The 19031-nt window shown below is 57.6% G+C and overlaps 6 protein-coding genes across 6 annotated transcripts; all 6 read left to right on the plus strand.

Moving 5' to 3' along the window:
* Nucleotides 1-3280: 3280 nt before the first annotated feature.
* Nucleotides 3281-4381, plus strand: LPMP_180620 (hypothetical protein; the record flags this gene model as incomplete). Its single annotated transcript, XM_010699594.1, has 1 exon — nucleotides 3281-4381. The coding sequence occupies one exon, from the start codon at nucleotides 3281-3283 to the stop codon at nucleotides 4379-4381; it is 1101 nt and encodes a 366-aa protein (XP_010697896.1).
* A 1764-nt stretch (nucleotides 4382-6145) lies between these two features.
* Nucleotides 6146-8836, plus strand: LPMP_180630 (aconitase, putative; the record flags this gene model as incomplete). Its single annotated transcript, XM_010699595.1, has 1 exon — nucleotides 6146-8836. The coding sequence occupies one exon, from the start codon at nucleotides 6146-6148 to the stop codon at nucleotides 8834-8836; it is 2691 nt and encodes an 896-aa protein (XP_010697897.1).
* A 1582-nt stretch (nucleotides 8837-10418) lies between these two features.
* LPMP_180640 (hypothetical protein) lies at nucleotides 10419-11684 on the plus strand (the record flags this gene model as incomplete). The annotated part of the gene is made up of 1 exon (XM_010699596.1): nucleotides 10419-11684. One exon carries the CDS (start codon nucleotides 10419-10421, stop codon nucleotides 11682-11684), a length of 1266 nt encoding a protein of 421 aa, XP_010697898.1.
* Nucleotides 11685-12470: 786 nt separating this feature from the next.
* LPMP_180650 (hypothetical protein) lies at nucleotides 12471-13352 on the plus strand (the record flags this gene model as incomplete). The annotated part of the gene is made up of 1 exon (XM_010699597.1): nucleotides 12471-13352. The coding sequence occupies one exon, from the start codon at nucleotides 12471-12473 to the stop codon at nucleotides 13350-13352; it is 882 nt and encodes a 293-aa protein (XP_010697899.1).
* Nucleotides 13353-13865: 513 nt separating this feature from the next.
* LPMP_180660 (uracil-DNA-glycosylase, putative) lies at nucleotides 13866-14987 on the plus strand (the record flags this gene model as incomplete). Its single annotated transcript, XM_010699598.1, has 1 exon — nucleotides 13866-14987. One exon carries the CDS (start codon nucleotides 13866-13868, stop codon nucleotides 14985-14987), a length of 1122 nt encoding a protein of 373 aa, XP_010697900.1.
* A 2039-nt stretch (nucleotides 14988-17026) lies between these two features.
* On the plus strand, nucleotides 17027-18892 carry LPMP_180670 (hypothetical protein; the record flags this gene model as incomplete). Its single annotated transcript, XM_010699599.1, has 1 exon — nucleotides 17027-18892. The coding sequence occupies one exon, from the start codon at nucleotides 17027-17029 to the stop codon at nucleotides 18890-18892; it is 1866 nt and encodes a 621-aa protein (XP_010697901.1).
* Between the last annotated feature and the right edge of the window lie 139 nt (nucleotides 18893-19031).

The raw sequence follows: 19031 nt of genomic DNA on the forward strand, positions 1-19031 counted from the left end.
GGCGTAGTGAGGGGATTTCGTGTGTGCTCGTTGGTTTGTTTCTGAGCTGAGTCTCCCCTGTACTCATAATAGCCTTTCCCTTTGTGTTTGGCCACTGATTTCGTATGACTTACGCTTTTCGTTTCCTTGTTGGGGGGGGGTTGCAAGGCTTTCTTTTGTTTCCCCCCTGTCTCCCTTCCCCCTCCCCCTTCTGTGCGTGCGTGCAGATGGGCGTGGATTAGGCTCATACGTTAGAGGTTGGACGCCGTCTGTGGGAGGGTGTGGAGAGAGAACGAGAGAGAAGCGGGGTGAAGGACATCGTGCTTTGAGGGCGTACGCGACCGCACGCAAGAGCAAGGGCACAGTGACAGAGAGAAGTTGGACTGATGGGTGAGGGTGTTGCCCCGGCGGCAACATCACGGGAGGGGGGGGAAGCAGGAGGCCATAGCAGGCTAGAGGATACTTTTGTTTTTCTCGTTTCAGGTGGTTATCCCTCGCTGTTTGTGTTTGGTTCGCTTACCAGTTGAGCGAGCCGCACACCTGCCCACTTCCCCACCGCACCCTCTCATGTCACCCGGGGAGAGAGGGCCTTCCTATGAGACCCGCCTCTCTCGTTCTCTGCTCGTCTACATTCTCGTGGCCTCTCATTCGCCGACCAGCAACTACCCATACCGCCTCTCCAAGAGAGCGTCCTCACCACCCTCTCCGCCCCCTCTCTGCGACATGTGGGAAAGAGGGAAAGACTGCATACACACATACATCCATGCAAACTTATTAGAAGAGCTTCGTCTCAGCGCCGAGTAGGCCAACTGGAAAGTTCCACAATTCTGCTCAACTGACAGGCAAGCAAGCAAAATAGCACTGCAACGTGGCAGGAGGGAGAAGGAGAAGCCGTATCGCCACTCACGGTGAGGAGGAAGGAAGGGACAACGAGGTCAAGCAACCTCCTCTACTCCACAACGTACGTACCGAAGGCACATGCGTATTTTCTCTCCACTGGAAGGAGAGAGGGTGTGACAGGGTCCTGCAAAGTACGTCTGCACGCGTGCCTATGTGCATGTGCGTGAGAGATGCGGCATCGTTTCTTCAGTCGATGTGCAGGACTGCAGGACCCGCTCGTTTATGTGTCGATGGATACGCGCTTGTGCAGAAGGAGAGGTGTATTGCGTGCTCATCACGGCCGCACCACCACCCTCTCCTCGTTTACTTCCCCCCCCCCTTCTATCTTTCACGCATCTCGCATGCTCGTTTCCACTTTTCTTCCTCCCCCCCCCCCCCGCTACCGCTCTTTCCTTTCAACCCTACCAGTAAAAAGGGAGCGAACGGGTGTGCGCAGGTGTCTGTATTTGAAGGGCAGCGAGGTGTGTCTGCCCCGCTTCTCCATTTTTTTCTCTTCTGAAGCGCCCACACAAGCACACCGACCAGCTAGGCGCTTTATCCAGCCTTGACAGAATCCCTCAACAGCCCAAGCTCGCCTTCTCTTGGGCGAGCGAAAACAGGCTGTCATGCTGCTCTGTCTCTCTCGCACGGGGGCATGTACGGTGGGCGCTCATTTTTCTGCTGCTTCTTGAAAGCGTGCGGCACGAATAAATGAAGAACAGGGAGGAGCGAACAGGTGAAAAAAAAAGGACATAATGATGAGGATGAAAGGTGAGCCAACGTACTCTCCTCCATTCCAACGACATGCCTCACTGATCATCTACCCTCTCTTTACCCCATTTTTGCAATCCTGCACATTTCAGATATCGCGGAATCAAGTGTTTGCAAGCGCCTAACTCCTCCCCCCCCCCCCCCACCACCCTCTCGACTCTTCATCACGATAGAGATTCTTGGGGGTGCAGGAAAAAGGGGGGACACATGAGTCGACCCATTTGTGCGTAGAGTTACTGCATGATGACCTGAACACAGCAGGAGTCGTATTGCTAGCGTTGCCAGTGCTAGAGGTTGTTGGGAACGCGCGCGCGGAGGGGTACCTGATTGGTATAGTCCGCCACAGAGGTTGAAAACTCGTCACTTAGGACGAGGTGGGAAAACATGCGTTGGAGTGTGTACTGCTTATCGCGTTACATCAGTTATTTCTCCCCTTTCATTTGGTCTTGAATAGGACTGCATGAGAGTGTTGCGCAGTCTCTTCCTCGTTCTTTTTAGTTCCCTGAGAAGTCACCAACAATCACCAAAGCACATGTGGGGGGGCCGACATGCGGGGCTCCGTTGGAGTGATGCCGCCGTTACACACCGCAGCCACACATCGACAGTCTCTTCGGGGCTTCAGGCAAAGGGCAATTGTAGTGCCGGTGAAGATGGCGGTTGGTATGGCGACGATGGTGCAACGTTGGCCATAGAAGCAGGGGAAACCTTTAGACTGTCCTCGTCCAGCTGCGTCGAAGAGCCGTGGCTCTCGTCGCTGCAACAGCGGTGTGTAACCGCGCCAACAACGAGCAGGTCATCAGCGTTGACCGTCCTGGCGACTGCAACCTCCGCGTCTGCCACGACGGCGCGCTCTCACTCACCCGCAGTGTGGGTGTTCAAAGAGGATCACGACGACGACACTCAGGGGAGCTGCATGGATGAGAGTCATGAGAACATAGGCATGCAGAGTGGCTGTCTTAGCAACGACCCGAACCATTCTCAACGAGCAGTGCTGCAGCGGCGATGGTCACTAGGGAATGGCAACTCGTATGACATGGGCACTGTTCAGTCCCCATCTTCACGTGTGCTGAGCAATCGCCTCCGCCTCTTCTCGCCTACCGCAGTGGGGGCTGAGAGCGGCAAGAACAGCGCCTCAGCGTGTCAGTATCGCGGACCACTGGCCACAGCCGTACAGCCCGATGAAGCAAGCGACACCTGGTCACAGACCTCTTTGGTAAACAGTTGCAAGGAGGGCAGCGGCGCGCCGATGGGTTCTAGTTCGCTGGTCATCAAAGCCAAAGCGGTGCCAACGCCACTGCCGTCATCGCGGCTACGTTCCAACGATTACAGACGCGATGCCACATACGCTCGCCCTACCCCCACGAACTCACGCCACAGTAAGGAGGAAACGGTGGTGCCGGCGTCATACTCTGAGACGCCGGGCGCCGAGCGCTCGCCACAGTCGCGCACCGCATCCCCAAGGTCCTCTGTATCCTCGCTGCTGCCTTCCGCTTCTAGCTCGCCCGCCGTTCCAGGCCCCCCTTCACCACCGCCACCGCCGCCGCTCCGCTCTATCAAGGTGATACCTACAGCTGAAGCTAGGCATACCTCTTCGCCGCGCGGCAGCATCGATTACCTGGATGAGCCGTTTTGGGCGGGGCTCGGTCCGTTGATGGTGGTGCACTTGGACGCTCTTCCGGACCTTGCCGGAGCTCAACCAAATCCTTCTCGAGAAGTCGTTGCCAGGGAAGAGGCAACATCAGCAGCAGATGCAGCATTATCTTCATCGTTGCCATCACGCTCACATTCGATGCACCTGGACCCATACTGGACCGCTCTCGTGGCACAGCAGGAGCTAAATACGCACGAGCGTGAGGTGGCGGCGCTGCACGCGAGGCTGGAGAACGCTGATCAACAAGTGCGCATCATGGGGCAGCAAGTGATGGCGGCAGCGGAAGCGCGGGCGGCGGAGCTGGTGGAGGGGTACAAGGCCGACGAGCGAAAGCGCCGAGCGCAGTTCCAGGCCACGCTGGATGCCCTGCGAGAGGAGAACCGGGAACTGACCGCTAAGTTGGAGGCGGCGGCGCGGGCGCCGGTGATGGGAATTCTGAGAGCAACCACTTCCCCGCAATGGGCGCCGAGTGGTGACGCGGCAGTGGAAGCGAGAGAGAGGGTGGCGGGCGCCACATCGGATCTGCTCGTGGCAAGTGCAACCGCAGTGAGTCCAGCAGAGGTGACGCGGCAGCTGCAGTCGATTGAGGCATACTGGCGCGATCGACTACGCACGGCGGAACGTCACTGGGAAGATGAGATGTCGCGGCAGACGCGGCAGCGGCGCGAGGCGCTCGACCAGGTGGAGGAGCTGGTTCGAACAGTCGAGCAGCTGCAAGAGGAAGTGCGCTACACCCGGCGCCAGGCTGCCTGCCTTCGAGAGGAAAACACACGTCTCTGTTGCGCCGCCAAAGCCGTGTCAGCTGATGGCGTTTCCACCCTCGTCCTCCCTGTTCCACCAGTCACCACGCCGTCACCCGAAGAGGTGCTGCGCCTGCGTCAGGCACTGAAGGAGCATCAGCACAAGGAGGCTGCTCTGCTGGTGCAGGTGGAGAGCTACAGTGAGGAGGCCACCCGTGTGCGACTGCGGTACGAAGCGGCGCTCGAAAGGGCGGAGCAGGAGCTTGCAGCGGAGCGGCGACGCAGCACGGAGATGGTGAAGCTGTACGGCAGTCAGCTGGAGTCCCTGCACCACCAGCTGCGTCACAGAGCTGTCACGTAGCGTTGAGTTCTCCGGATAGGAAGAGTGACGCCACTTCTTTCCACTCTCTCCTACGTTTCTCTGCGTTGTTGCATTACATGATATACCTGTGTATGCTGTTTCTATCCTCCGTGGATCGCCTCTCGCCGCTCCCTTCCCCTCAAGCCATCACCGTCGGGACGCTCTCCTTTCGTTTCTTTTGCCTTTTGTGCTCTACCGCCCACTATGGCGAAGTCGTCGGTTTATCTGCGTGCATGGGTGCGCTCAGGAGTGGGTGAGGGGTGGTGCCGATGGTGAGCTCGATGGGTGGTCGAGATGACGGGTTCAATGAAAAGGGCAGGGAGAGAGAGAGCGGCAGACCAGCGCGTATTAGAGCGCAAGAAGGACAGCCAAATTTCAGCTGCTTACCATAGATTTCATGCAGAGTCATTTGACTCTTCCCCCCCCCCTCCCCCCACTGACTGGGACGCAGTTGAGTAGAATCGAACAAAAACGAGGAAAAGGCAAAACTTCACACGCAAAAGCAACCCAAACGAGGCGCAGGCGGCTGCCGTGGCGTGGGTATTCAGGCCTTCTCCTTCAGCGGAGATGGCCTGAATACTTCGGCGGCGTCGCTGGTGGTATAGGTGTGATGATACAGACGGGCAACTTGTACGCGCGTAACCGGGCGACTGCCTTCCCGTTTTCAAGTCCCCAGGGCTGTGTGCGACCACAACTCCATAGGTGACCTCGTCGCTGCGTGACGCTCCAATGCACCCATGGGTGTTTAATGCTCTTCACACCGTCGCACCACACCTACTCTTGGAGACAGTGACACTCTGCTCTGCATCTTCCTCTTTCAATATATATATATATATATATATATATATATATATATATGTGTGTGGTGGTGTGTTTTGACCCCCTTCCCCACACTCCGGTTGCTGTTCTTCTCCCCTTTTGTGCGTGTGTGAATGGTGTGCCTCTGTGTTGCTGTTGCGCACACCAGGTTACATGCAGCTCGCTCATACCTCCCTCTTCCCTCGCCCTCCCCCACCCACCCGACCCACTCATACGCACTGGTGACGTAGATTAACAGTGCTATTCACTCTATACACTCCCCCTCTCTGCATGTAAGAAGAATCGAAAAGAAAAAGTTGAAGAAACAGAATCGAACCCCCTCCCTCCTCACCCAATCTAACACACACACAGGGCAATATACAGGTACGCAGAACTTACACCCGGACAAGAACCAAACATTATCACTTCCAGCTTACGTTCCCTCCCCCCCCCCACCTCTCTCCCCTCTCCACCTCTCTTCCCTCTCTCCCTCCCCTCCATCTCTTTTGCTACTTCCACTTCCAGCTTTAGTCGCAGTCGGGGGAGGGGGACATTTGTACCTCAGCAAGTAGCCCGTTTACCTCTCTTCTCTCCTTGTGGTTTTAGTGCTTGCTGGGTGCAAATAAATTGCTTCTTTGGCGACAGACAAACAGCACCCACGCAGAGCCAGTCCTTGCGCTTGCCCTTTATTATCAGCACAGACGCATACACGTACTCTCCTCACTTGGGGCACGCACGCACATACGACGTGGAGTCGGCGAAGAAGCAAATAAGAAGACTCTTGGGAAGAGGTTATACAGGGAGCACCAACTTTTTGCCTTTTCTGCCTTTATATATATCTATATATATCTCCCTGTGCCTGTGTATCGGCCCTTTCGTATTTATAGCTGTCATTTCTGGCTTAGGAACTGATTACACCATCTGTACAAGAGCTCCCCCACCCTTTCCTCTCTTTGGTTGAGAAAAATGTTCCGCACTGGCATACAGCTAGCCAAGAAGTGTCCTCGCCCAAACCCCTTCAATGCCAAGTTCCTGACGTCTCTGCAGGCCGACGGCGGTAGCGCCAAGTACTACAAGATCAACGAGATCAGTGCCAAGTACTGCCACCTCCCTTTCTCCATCCGTGTTCTCCTAGAGTCCGCGGTGCGCAACTGCGATGAATTCGATGTGACATCGTCGGCGATAGAAAGCATCTGCGACTGGAAGGTTAACTGTACTAAGGGAATCGAGATCCCGTTCAAGCCAGCTCGCGTAGTGCTGCAGGACTTCACTGGCGTACCATGCGTCGTGGATCTGGCAGCCATGCGTGACGCGATGAAGCGCCTCGGCGGTGACCCGCGTTGCATTAACCCGCAGATTCCTGTCGACCTTGTCGTTGACCACTCGGTACAGGTGGACTGCAGTGACACGCCGGACGCGGTGGAGCAAAACCAGAAAATGGAGATGCACCGCAACCGCGAGCGCTTCGAGTTCCTCAAATGGGGCTCGAAGGCGTTCGAGAAACTTTTGATTGTCCCGCCGGGCTCTGGGATTGTGCACCAGGTAAACCTCGAGTATCTCGCCCACGTTGTGTTTAACACGGACGGGCTGCTATACCCGGACTCCGTCGTCGGCACCGACTCGCATACGACGATGGTCAATGCTCTAGGTGTCATGGGGTGGGGTGTTGGCGGTATCGAGGCCGAGGCTGGCATGCTCGGCCAGTCCCTCTCCATGGTGCTTCCGCAGGTTGTTGGCTACAAATTCACTGGCAAGCTGATGGAGGGATGCACGGCAACCGATCTCGTGCTTACCGTCGTGAAGAACCTTCGTAAGCTCGGTGTGGTAGGCAAGTTTGTCGAGTTCTACGGCCCCGGTGTCGACGCGCTCTCAGTCGCTGACCGCGCCACCCTGGCCAACATGGCGCCAGAGTACGGTGCCACCACCGGCTACTTTCCGATCGACGAAGAGACGATCAAATACCTCAGGAGTACGAATCGCACCGCCATGCACGTAGCCCGCATCGAGAACTACGTCAAAGCTGTTGGGCTCTTCCGAACGGGCAACGAGAAGATCGAGTACACGCAAGACCTGGAACTGGACCTCTCCACGGTGGTGCCGTGCGTTGCCGGACCGAAGCGCCCACACGACAACGTGCCCCTGAAAGATCTGTCGAAGGACTTCAAGGCCTGCATGTCGGCCAAAACTGGCTTCAAGGGATTCGGTATCCCGGAGGGGGAGCACGCGAAGAGAGTCAAGTACACCGTCAACGGTCAGGAGGCGACGATGGAGCACGGCAGCGTCGTGATCGCGGCTATCACCTCCTGCACGAACACCTCGAACCCGACCGTACTCGTCGCGGCGGGTCTTCTGGCGCAGAAGGCCCTGAAGAAGGGCATGAAGGTGGCGCCTGGCATCAAGACATCTCTATCGCCGGGCTCACACGTGGTGACCAAATACCTGGAAAACTCCGGCCTGCAGAAGAGCCTCGATGCCCTCGGCTTCAGCACGACGGGATACGGCTGCATGACATGCATCGGCAACTCGGGCGAGATCGCACCAGAGGTATCCAAGTGCATCACGGAGAACAACTTCGTTGCCGCAGCGGTACTCTCTGGAAACCGCAACTTTGAGGCCCGCATACACCCACTGACGGCTGCCAACTACCTGGCATCGCCGCCGCTCGTCATCGCCTTTGCGCTCGCCGGACGCACGAATATTGATTTTGACAAGGAACCGATCGCGAATGGCGTGTACCTGCGCGACATCTGGCCCAGCAACGAGGAAATTGCGGAGGTGGTGAACAAGTTCGTGACGCCGGGCCTGTTCAAGGAGGTGTATGCCAACATCACAACCATGAACGCGAAATGGAATATGCTCCAGGTGGAGGAAGGCGAGTTCTACCAGTGGGACCCCAAGTCGACGTACATCCACAATCCACCGTACTTTGACGGGATGACGCTCGATCCGCCTGGAGCGAAGAGCATCGAGAACGCTGCCTGTCTCGCCATCTTTGGCGACTCCATCACGACGGATCACATCTCACCTGCCGGCAACATCGCCAAAGACTCGCCTGCAGCGAAGTTTCTCATGAAGCAGGGAGTGGAGCGCAAGGACTTCAACACGTACGGCTCGCGTCGCGGTAACGACGAGGTGATGGTGCGCGGCACCTTCGCCAACACGCGTCTCGGCAACCGCCTGGTCGGCGATGGTCAGACGGGCCCGTACACGGTGTACCACCCGAGTGGCGAGAAGATGTTCATCTTCGATGCGGCCATGAAGTACAAAGCGGCCGGGGTGCCGACGGTAATCCTGGCCGGTAAGGAGTACGGCAGCGGCTCGTCGCGCGATTGGGCCGCTAAGGGGCCGTTCCTGCAGGGTGTGAAGGCGGTCATCGCGGAGAGCTTCGAGCGCATTCACCGCTCGAACTTGGTGGGAATGGGCGTCATTCCGCTGCAATTCAAGGGCGGCGAGAGTGTCACCTCGCTTGGCTTGACCGGCAAGGAGTCCTTTTCGGTCAAATTACCTGGAGAGATGCGCCCGCTTCAAGACATTGTCGTGAAGTGCAGCAACGGCAAGAGCTTTACTGCGGTGCTGCGCATTGATACCGAGATGGAGGTGAAGTACATCGAGAATGGCGGCATTCTCAACTACGTGCTGCGTTCTAAAATTCAGTAAAGCGACGAAGGGGGGAAGACGCGCTTGCACCTTTTCAACACATCCCATCTGCGACTTGTTCTGATGCTTTTTTCGGGTAGTGGCCACGCGGAGATGAATAAAAGCAACAACAACTCTGTATGTGTGGGGGGAGGGGGAAGTACCGTGAGGGCAATCAATGGCACGCGCATAAAGGAAAAGAGAGAGAGCTGTATCTGTGTGTGTGTGTGTACCTGTTCGTAGGCGTGACTGCACGTGTGCACTGGAGAGCGGTGCGGTGTGTTGCGCGCCGTCTTCCTACTCGTACTCTCCTCACTCTCTTACTCCCATTCCCCTCCCTTCGTCTTCGCTGCTGCTCATGTCGGTTCGCCCTCCCACCACACTTTTTACTCGAATCTGTTTCTCGTAGTGCGGGAGCGTGGCGCCGGTTTATGGCGGCCATTCTTTATTACCACCTTTTTTCCTCTTTTCCATTGACCCTTCGAGGTATGGTGCCTGCTTGTGTGTTGGTGCTATCGCTTTATCGCTCTCCAGATGCTTCACCCCATTACCCTTCCCCGCCGCTTACCTCACTCTCTTTATCGCTCTCTCCGCACCTCTCGTCTGCCCCTGTGTGTGTGGGGGGGGGGGGGGGGAGGGGGGACGCAAGGGTGGGTAGTGGCGGGTAAGGGTAATCTTTTTCTTCGCATATTTTCGCACATGTGTTCCTGTGCATGTGTTACGTTAGTGATGATGGGAATACTCGTGATGGGGGTAAAACAAGGCGAAATCGAATGTGCGTCCTGCACAAGTGTCCGTGACTCTCTCTCTTTCTCTAGCGATCTATGTGGGTCTGTTTCTCTGAATAAATTTCAAGTCGATCGTACGACCATCTTGGAAAAAACGAGGACTAAAAAGAGCGTCATTCACTCATCCACATCCCCTCTTACCCACTATCCTCGATGAATGCACACACCTGGCAAGGGGTAGGAGGGGGGATAGGTGAGGGACGCATGCAGGGCTTTGTTGCTGGTCGGATTCGACGGGTCTCCTTCCTGTGCGGAGGTGGACCACAGTAGCAACGGCAACCCTGCATCACACAGCCCCTACTACCATTGGTAATCTGTGTCGGTGCTGGTAGTCGTGCTTTGACGGTGGTAGCGAAAAAAAAAGCATCAATTGGCAGCAAAGCATTTCCTCTTTCGTTCGTTCCGCTGTACGGTTTGCGTCGAGATTGACCGTGAACACCGTCGCAACTTCCTGCTGTGTACGCGTCTCCAGCTATTACGTATCCCCATTGATTGGCCTCCCCTTTTATTTCTTTTCTTGTCTCCTCGAGCGCCGCGCATCTCCTGCGGACCTCTCGGCATCTCTTACGAAAATGGCTCTCACGGTCGCGCTGATTCACCCACCCTCTTCTGTCTCCCTCTTCTTGCCCAGCGGCTGGTGCGAAGGGGCCAACTAACTTTGCTGATTTGTCTTGGGGCTGAGCGGCGCGTCCGTTTTTTTTGTTTCTTTTTTGATCTCCTCAGTCCTCTCTCCCCCTCTCTCCCCTTCTTTTTCTGCGCGTCGTCTTCGGAAGCAAACCCGCAATCCGGCTCTGGTTATTAGAGGCAATCGAAAGATGCCGCCACTGACGCTCGAGCAGGTGCTGGCGCGGTCCATGAGGTTGCCCCCTCAGCGTGCTCAGCAGCAGGTCGCACGCCTCTACAAGAGACACGAGTCAGCTGAACTTGCCGGCAGTCTCGGAGAAGCTCCTTCGACCGCGGTGGGGAGCAGTTCAGTCGGTTCAGCTGTACCCAGCAGCAGCAGGATTGCTGCAATGATGGGGGGCCAACATGTTGCAAAGCGTGGTAGCGCTCTCCGGAGCAGCGTGTCCACGACGGCGGCGAACAAGGAGAAACTGGACTTCTTTGAGCTCATGGAGCGCGAGGATGCGCAGCGGCGAGCCAGTCATTTGAGTATCCACAGCAGCGGCCACCTTGTTCGCAACAGTGCTGACCTCACAGCGTACCTAAAGGCGGCGCAGCGTACCGGTGACTGGGAGGGAGGCCTGCAGGCATTTGCCGAGGCAACCGCACTGCCCGCTGTGGCGGCGATACTGACGGCGTCAGAGGCTTCAGCAGCTGCTGCTGCCGCCTCCACTACAGGCACGTCAATCTTGTCCACCTCGCCGCCGCCTGCGCCTTCCGGGTCTGGTGTCAACCCCAACATGGTTCAGATCAGCGCTATTCTCGAGATGTGTGCCTCGGCAGAAAAGTGGGACCTAGTAGAGAAGATCGGCGCCTTTTTTGCGCCTGCCTACCCTGACGCCTTCAGTCGCGCGGTTGAACTCCTGGCACGACGTCCGTCGTCGGACTCGAGTGCCGGCGAGCGAGGATGGCGCTCCGCCTTCGCTTACCTGACCACTCGCTGCCCGCTGCCCGCTGCTGAGATTTCGGTGGAGGCGTTCAACGTGTGTCTGCGCGCCTGTGAGGCGGAGCTGGACTGGCGAGGCGCGCTGGAGGTGGTGCGAGCCATGGGACCGAACCCCCTCCAAGGCTGGTGGGCCGCCGAAGAAGAGAGCGACAAGGTCGGCACCGCTGCGGTCGAGGCCTCGGTTTCTCGTTTAGGGACGACGTCAGACCTTACCGAGGCGGATACGCTGTCCTCATCACTGTCGACTGCATCGACCCCCTCTGTACCGCCCATGTCGACGCCGCCGTCACCGAACGTGGTAAGTTACGCGACGCTCATTTCAACACTGGAGCAGGGCGGCAAAGAGAGCCTTGCCTCGGCGGTGCTGAATCGGCTGCCGGCGGTTGAGAAGGAAGAGATTACGGCCTCGTATGCTGCGCTGATTATGGTGTGGTCGAATCAGATTCTATACAAGCGGCGGCGGCGCTTCTGAATGAGCCGACGATACAGTCATGCCTGTGTCAGTGTGGGCGAGAGTGGGGAGGAGAAGATGAAGGGAGGGGGGTGAGCTGGTTGATGCGCTCTGCAAGGGTGCAGTCGAAAATGTGTGTTTTTTTCGCAGTGGCCTGCAGATGCGACGCGTATGCGTTTTTTTTTTCTGTGATTGAATATTCATGGAAAGTGCTGATGCGATGAAGTCGGAAAGGAAGAGAGAGAGAGGGGGGGAGGAAAACACCTGGACAGTAGGTGAGGGCTGCGCAGCGAGAGGTGACTTGCTCACCGAGCACCTTTACGTATGTGTAGCTGAAGGAGAGGCGCACTGGAGAACACAAAAATGTAGTGCAGTTGCTCGTGTTTGGGTCTTGTAGAGCGCAGTGAGGAAAGCGGTGTGACAGCTGTGCCTGAGCACTTTACTTTCCCTTCACGGTCGTTGTCACGCACATGCACAAACATGTGTGCTCTGCGTGAGTATTGGGGAAGGCCGCGTTTCTGCTAAAATACACCGTAACGCACCATGACAAAAAAAGCGCTTTCATCTTCGTCTTTGCCTCCTGCCCCTCTCTTTATCCCATTATGTTTCCTCTTCGGGGGGCTGCGCATGCTCGGCAGAGTTGGCACGTGCGCACAGATAGGCACGTCTGCCCCCATGCGCTCATGGTCATCTTTACCGCCTCACCTCCTTTTCTAGCTACCAGGTCGACTTTGCCTTTCTCATCGTCAAAGGTGTGTTCCACATCCCCCTTGTCTCACTTCCTGCCCGCCGCTTCTCTGTATCTGCATGTCTGCTGCGGTGACATGGCTGCAGAACAGTCTCGGCATCGATGTGACGGGTGAGTGGGCTCGCCACATTAATCTCAACGTCGGTGGCACCCTTTATACCACACGCCGGTACACGCTACGCGAGCTCAAAGGCCATCGCATTTTTGGCCCCATCCTAGAAAACCGGGCGCACCGCTGCGAGGATGGCAGTTTCCTCATCGATCGAGACGGCACCTTGTTTCGCTATGTAATTGGCTACCTCCGTGATGGACACCTCTCCGTCCCCGACAACTTCGCAGAATGGGATATGCTGCTTCAGGAGGTACGCTACTATGATCTACCAGGAATGGAGAAGAGTATCATGGAGCGCTTTGAGTTCCAGCGAAGCGTCTTCCGTCGCAATCTTCCTCACGGGGTGTATGTGTGGTGGCCTCCAGCATCGCCGCAGATTGAAGAAAAGGCGACAGTCGCGTCAGGTCCGTCTGGTCGCCTTGCAGCCACGCCTTCTCAACCCCCTTTCTCCTCATCTCCTCCACCAATCACAGATAGTGCTACAGTGAGGTGCGCCACGCACGGTGCTGCCGCCGTCAGGGATCTGACTCGCGGACTGGAGAGGGAGGACATGGCGACGGCGGCGGTTGGTGATGCTGCAACCTCGAGTAGTGCTGGTGCTGCGTCGCCTTCGCTCTCATCAGCCTCCCTGCCTGTCCGCATTGTGCCGCCGCTGCCTGGGCTGACGGTGGAAGCGGCGTCTGGGCGGCGAGTCGTGTTCCGTGAGTCGCAGGTGCTTCAGGACCTCGACCAGCTCGTGACGGTGCTGCTCACAGCCTATGGCTTTTCAATCCAGCACTGGGACAACGAACGAGGACGCGTGCTTCTCACGCTGCCTGGGCTTATGTAAGAGAGGGATGAGGCGATGGAAATCCTCTTCCCTTCACACGAACGCGCACATAAACACTCGCAACAAGCCAAAGAAAGCACGACAGCACGGCACACAGCGTACCTTTCTTTCCGCCTCTTTCTCTTCCAATCTCTGGCAGTGCGTGGCTTACAAGCACACCTTGATGTACCCATGTAAACATGCGCCCCTCACACATGCACTGGTAGCAGGCTGCCATGCGTTAAGGGGACTGTTTTCCTCAGCCCCCACTCGCTCGATTCTCTCCTTCTCCTTTCTGCGAATACTATTGCTCTCTCCTGTCTGCATCTTACTTGGTCTACACACTCATGGCTGTCTGTGTGTGCGTGTATCGCCATCGTACTACGATACTTATCCAGCATCGTCCTGTTGTAGGAGCTCTTTCTCCTCAGCTGTAGAGGCACCGCGCGGGCACGGTGAAAGAGACGCTGAGCACCCACACGCACACACACACACACACACACACGCGCGCAGACATGGACAAAGAAGGGGGAAATGCAGAAAACACTCTTTGATCTTATGTGGAAGGGCACAAGTAGCGGCACAACCGCCGCCACCGCGACCGCTGCCGCAGGTAGAGAGCGGCAGCTGTCCTCGACTTCGAACGACCAGAACATCACGCTCCGGACGGACTCCCCGCCTAGAAAGTACGCCAAGACACAGTGTGAGAGCAGTCATCGCCGCAGTAGCTCCAGAGAACGCGAAAGTGATAACCTGAAGGGTGCCTCTAGAGATGACGCGATTGACCTCGATGCGAGTGTGTCAGTCCCACTGCCCGGGCCAACACGGCCCCAGCAGGAACAGGACGGTGTCATTGAGGAGGCGAAGAATGCCTCCAGAAGCACTACTGCACCTGCTGGCTCTGCTGCCGCTGCCTCCTCCGTCAGCAGTAGCCGTTGGCTTGCCGGCCTCATCACCAACCCTGAGTGGAGGGACTTCTTGGCTCCCATTACGGCTGATTCGTGGCGAAAGGGTGCTTTTATCCGCATTGAACGCTTTCTCGATGAGGAGAAGGAAAAGGGCAGAGTCATACTGCCGCCCGCCGCGGACATCTTCAACGCTTTCAACAGCTGTCCGTTTCGAGGTTTGAAGGTGGTCCTGCTCGGCCAGGACCCGTACCACGATCTTCACCAAGCGCATGGGCTCTGCTTCTCCGTCTTGCCCGAAGTGCCGCTTCCGCCGAGTCTGCGCAACATATACAAGGAGCTCACGACAGACATTGCGGGTTTTCAGGCACCAAAGCACGGCTACCTGCAGAGCTGGTCGGAGCAGGGGATGCTGATGCTCAACGCGACTCTGACTGTTGAGGCTCACAAGGCCAACTCGCACAGCAAAACTAGTGGGTGGGCTGCCTTCACCGACGCCGTCATTCAGCACCTCTCCCAACACCATCCCAACCGGCTCGTGTTTCTGCTCTGGGGCGGCTACGCACAGCAGAAAAAGAGGCTCATAGATGCAAGTCGGCACGTTGTTCTGGAGAATGTGCACCCGTCACCGCTGAGCGCCAACCGCGGTTGGTTTGGGTGCCGCTGCTTTTCTGCGTGCAACGAGGCGCTGCAGCGCATGAGCCACCTTCCCATGTATTGGCAACTGCCCTTGAATGCTCCGCTACACTGACAACGGCGGGAAGAGAGAAGAAAGGGAACGGGCACGCGATACGACAGAGCATGCGTCAGGTGTGAAATGTGGGGACGAGTGCTCGTGGCCTCTCTGCGTGTGTGCCTGTGCCCTTTCATTCAACTTCCGACGTGTACCTTACACGAAGCGCCCAGCCACCGGGCTGTGGGGCTTCCTCCCTGTGTTCGCTTCTCTCCTGCTTCCCCAAATCACTCCGCTACCCTTGACGCTTGGGTTTTTGCTTCCGCTCATCGAAGAGTGCCACGACAGCGTGTGCCTGCGTCGGCATGCGGGGCGGCAGTGGGCATTTGGCAGCGGCTGTGGTGCTGAATCCCTTCACCTGATCACTATCGCCTTGCACAGAACGACTCTACAAACCCACAGAGACACGAAAAGGGAAAGAGAAAGCAGCAACTACACCAAAGCATGGAATACGTGGGAGCTGGGCGATGGGGTTGGGCCAGTGGAGATGGGGGAGGGTCGGAGGGCGGGAGTGCAGCGATGGCCTCGAGATAGTCAGGGGGAGGGCTAGTAAGACGCACTGAAGCTCCTGTTCGGGCTCTCCCATGACTCTCGAAAAGAAGTAGAGCTTCGCAGTCGCCTACGTGAGGAGGAGGGTGGTGACGCCTTGCAAAACAGCGCTGCCACTCTTACAGGCTGCTCTTGACCCTCCCCTCGCTTTTTCGTCGTCGTTTCACAGCCGTCAAGTGTGTGTGTATGTGCGCATTTCCTACTCGGATGGGCGCTCGCGGTGTCATCTCTCTCTCCATTCACTCTCCAGTGATGTCTGCACACGAGGTTCTGCACAGGGTGAGAGGATGTCTTTCGCTCGTCTTCAACTCCTTTCCTGTCTCTCTCTCTCCTGTACCAACTGACTAACGCCGTCGACCTCTCCTTTCTCGTTTCGTCCCTTTCGTCCTTCCTCCCACCCCCGCGTATGCGGCACTTTGCCTTTCTGCTGCATTGTCCGCGCACTCTTCGATACCGCGCGGGGCGCGCACTGGGATTTTACTTGACCTCCTCACATCTGTCCTCGCGCTTGTAGATAAGCGCCTATGTGGGAGCGTGTAGGGATGCCTATGGTATCCAAGAGTGCCACGTCAGTGCGCTCTTTTTTGTGTAAGGGGTTCAACGAGGTCTTCCTTGATCACATCCGGTATGCTGTCCCGCTGTCTTCAACCCACAAATGCCGCTATGCTGGTGATGGGGGGCACCCCCTGCCAAGACGAAGAGAAGGGTGAAGGGTTGGGGCTACACCGCGCGGTCCATTCACAAGACTTCCAGGCGACAGACGACGGCTAGCCCTGCACAGCGCCGCACCGCTTTCCCTTTGGATCTCGGTGATGCTCACCCTCATACCAAGAGCACCACCGACCCGCTTCTCCTCTCCACTTCGGCGAAGTGTGCAGCACGAGCGAGACAAGGCCGAGGGCTGCGCACTCTCCCGCCTCCTGAGATCCATGTTTGAGCCTCCCCCCCTCTCTCTCTCTCCAAACGGAGGTTTGGCATGTCTCGACTTCATGAGCGCCGGTGACGCGCTCCATTTTTTGTGTGTTTTATGTGATTTGGACTTTTTGTGTGTGGAAAGAGGGCGAGGGAGGGAGGGGGGGGGAAGAGGGACACGACGACATCTCTGCACTGCCTCTCAGACGTGTTCCCGAACTCATCTCACTCTCCCTCGGTACCCACGGCATCCACAGGCTTTTTTTTTTCACTCTGGTCCCTCTCTCTGTCTCCCGCTTCTTCGCTCTCACGTAACATTTGTGCCTCTGTAGCCCACGCAAGGGAACCCGAAGGGCCGTATCGTCATTTTCGAGAGTGGCGCACGTCCCACTTCTTCTCTTGCCACTCCTTCCCCTCCCCCCCCCCTCCACCCACAGGCACACGGACATACACACAGACGCGCTCATCCATACAAGGCTGCATATATAGCCACGGCGGCATTTAGAACCCCTCTCTCTTCCTTACCCTCACCGCTGCTCACTGGCTCTCCCTCTCTAGCTCGCTTGCTAAATCCACACGATCAAGAGGTCGCATACATGAGTCACACGACCCCGACCGACGTCATCACTGAAGCAGCTGGGGGCCCGTCCTCCAACCCTGCTGTAAGCCGAATGGCGGCCGTGCACGATGCTGACGACATGGACCTCGACACCCTCCGGCACTCCGTTCAGATGCAGAAGCAGCTTGACCTTCCACCGCCACCCACGGCACAGCTGCTGCGGGTGCCAGAGGTGATGGATGACTTTGTTCGAAACTTCTTCTATCGTAACGGCATGACGCGCACCCTGCAGACTTTTGAGAGCGAGTGGTATTGCAAGGCTGGCGGCGGCATTGGTAGCATCGACGTCTCGCTGGAAAATCCAATGGTCCCGGACAACTACCACGAGGCGATGGCGCTGCAGAACCGCATCGAGCTGCTGGAGCGCGAGCTGCGCCAGCATGCAGAGCTGAACACGCGTGTCATGCAGCAGTGGACGCAAGCGAAGAAGGACCGTGAGTATCATCGCACAAGCCACCAGCGTGTAGTGCAGGAGAACGCCCGCCTCAGTCGTCTTCTGAGGCAGGCAGGCCAGCATGCTGAGCTGGTGAACCCGACGTTGACGGAGTCCCGCATTCGGTGCGAGCAGCTCCTAAAGGCGAAGTCGCTCCTGACAATCGAGCGCGACAAGCTGCGAAGAGAGAAGGAGCAGCTCGAGGCGCGGGTGGCGGAGCTGGAAGGACAGCAGCAGCAGGAAGCATTTGGCGGTACCTCCATGAGGCCTAAACCCCCAACTGCAAACCATCGCGCTGGCAACTGGAAGTCGTCGCACGCGAGCGGCCAGTCAAACGTGGCCTCGCGTCGTCGCCTTGCGTCGTCGCCGTCTCCAGCGAACACGAAGACGGCCGATGCAGAAACAGACGGATTTGTGTGGCCCCTTGACGATCGCTTGCACCCCCATGGGCAAACTGCTGCCGCGCCCTTTTCGGGCAACGCTGACGGTGGGCAGCCGGGCTTCCCATCCGGTGAGTCCCCAGCAAGTGAATGGGTAGAGCAGTCCTCTTTCCAGGCGCACACGATGGCAGTTACAAGTGTCGCGCTGCACCCCTTCAAGCCAGTCGTGGCGAGTGGCAGCGACGATGGCAGCTGGCGGCTGTCAACGCTGCCTGCTGGGGACGCCATCGTCTCTGGGCAGGGTCACAGCAACTGGATCTCGTGCGTTGGCGTGCACCCGCGCGGCACCATGCTCGCCACCGGCTCGGGAGACAAGACGGTCAAACTCTGGGATTTTGCGAGTAACCGCTGCGCCGCCACACTTAGCGCCCACACAAACAGTGTCTGGGACCTCGAGTTCCAGGAAACCGGCCTTCTGTTGGCGAGTGCGGCGCTGGACAAGACGGCGCGTGTGTGGGACGTGGAGCGGGGCGTGTGCCGGCAAACACTGCGAGGGCACCAGGATGCAGTGAACACTGTCAGCTGGCTGCCGTACACAAATCTGCTGCTCACGGGCAGCGCAGATAAGTGCGTTGCCGTCTGGGACGCCCGGCAAGGCACCAAGGCACAGTCCTTCACTGGCCATCGTGGCGCCGTGTTATCCGTGGCAGCCGGGCCGGTGGGGAGATCCCTCTTCGCCTCCTGCGACACCCAAGGCGCTGTCGTTATCTGGGATGCCCGCTGCATGGTGCAGCTTCTCCGCGTCGAATGCGGACCGCTGCCGGCCAACTGCGTCGCAGTGGACGGCGGCGGTCACAACGTCGCGGTCGCCAGCGACGACGGTACCATCAAGATCATCGATGTGGAGGAGTCGGTGGTGACAGAGATGGTGGGTCATGAAGGCCCGGTGCAGAGCGTGGCGTTCGACCTCTCAAGTCATCGCTTCCTCGTCAGCGGCAGTAGTGATCGCACCGTTCGGTACTGGTGCTGAAGCCATCGAAGCACCAGTTGCTTTAGTGGACCACGGCATGTTTACCTATCACCCGCCCTGATCGTCCACCCATGCACGTGTGCTCAGGGCCTTGGTCGACCCACGAGCTTGAATCAGGGAGGGGCGGGATGTATATTAG

This window comes from Leishmania panamensis (assembly GCF_000755165.1).
Source record: "Leishmania panamensis strain MHOM/PA/94/PSC-1 chromosome 18 sequence".
Classification (NCBI taxonomy): Eukaryota; Euglenozoa; class Kinetoplastea; order Trypanosomatida; family Trypanosomatidae; genus Leishmania; species Leishmania panamensis.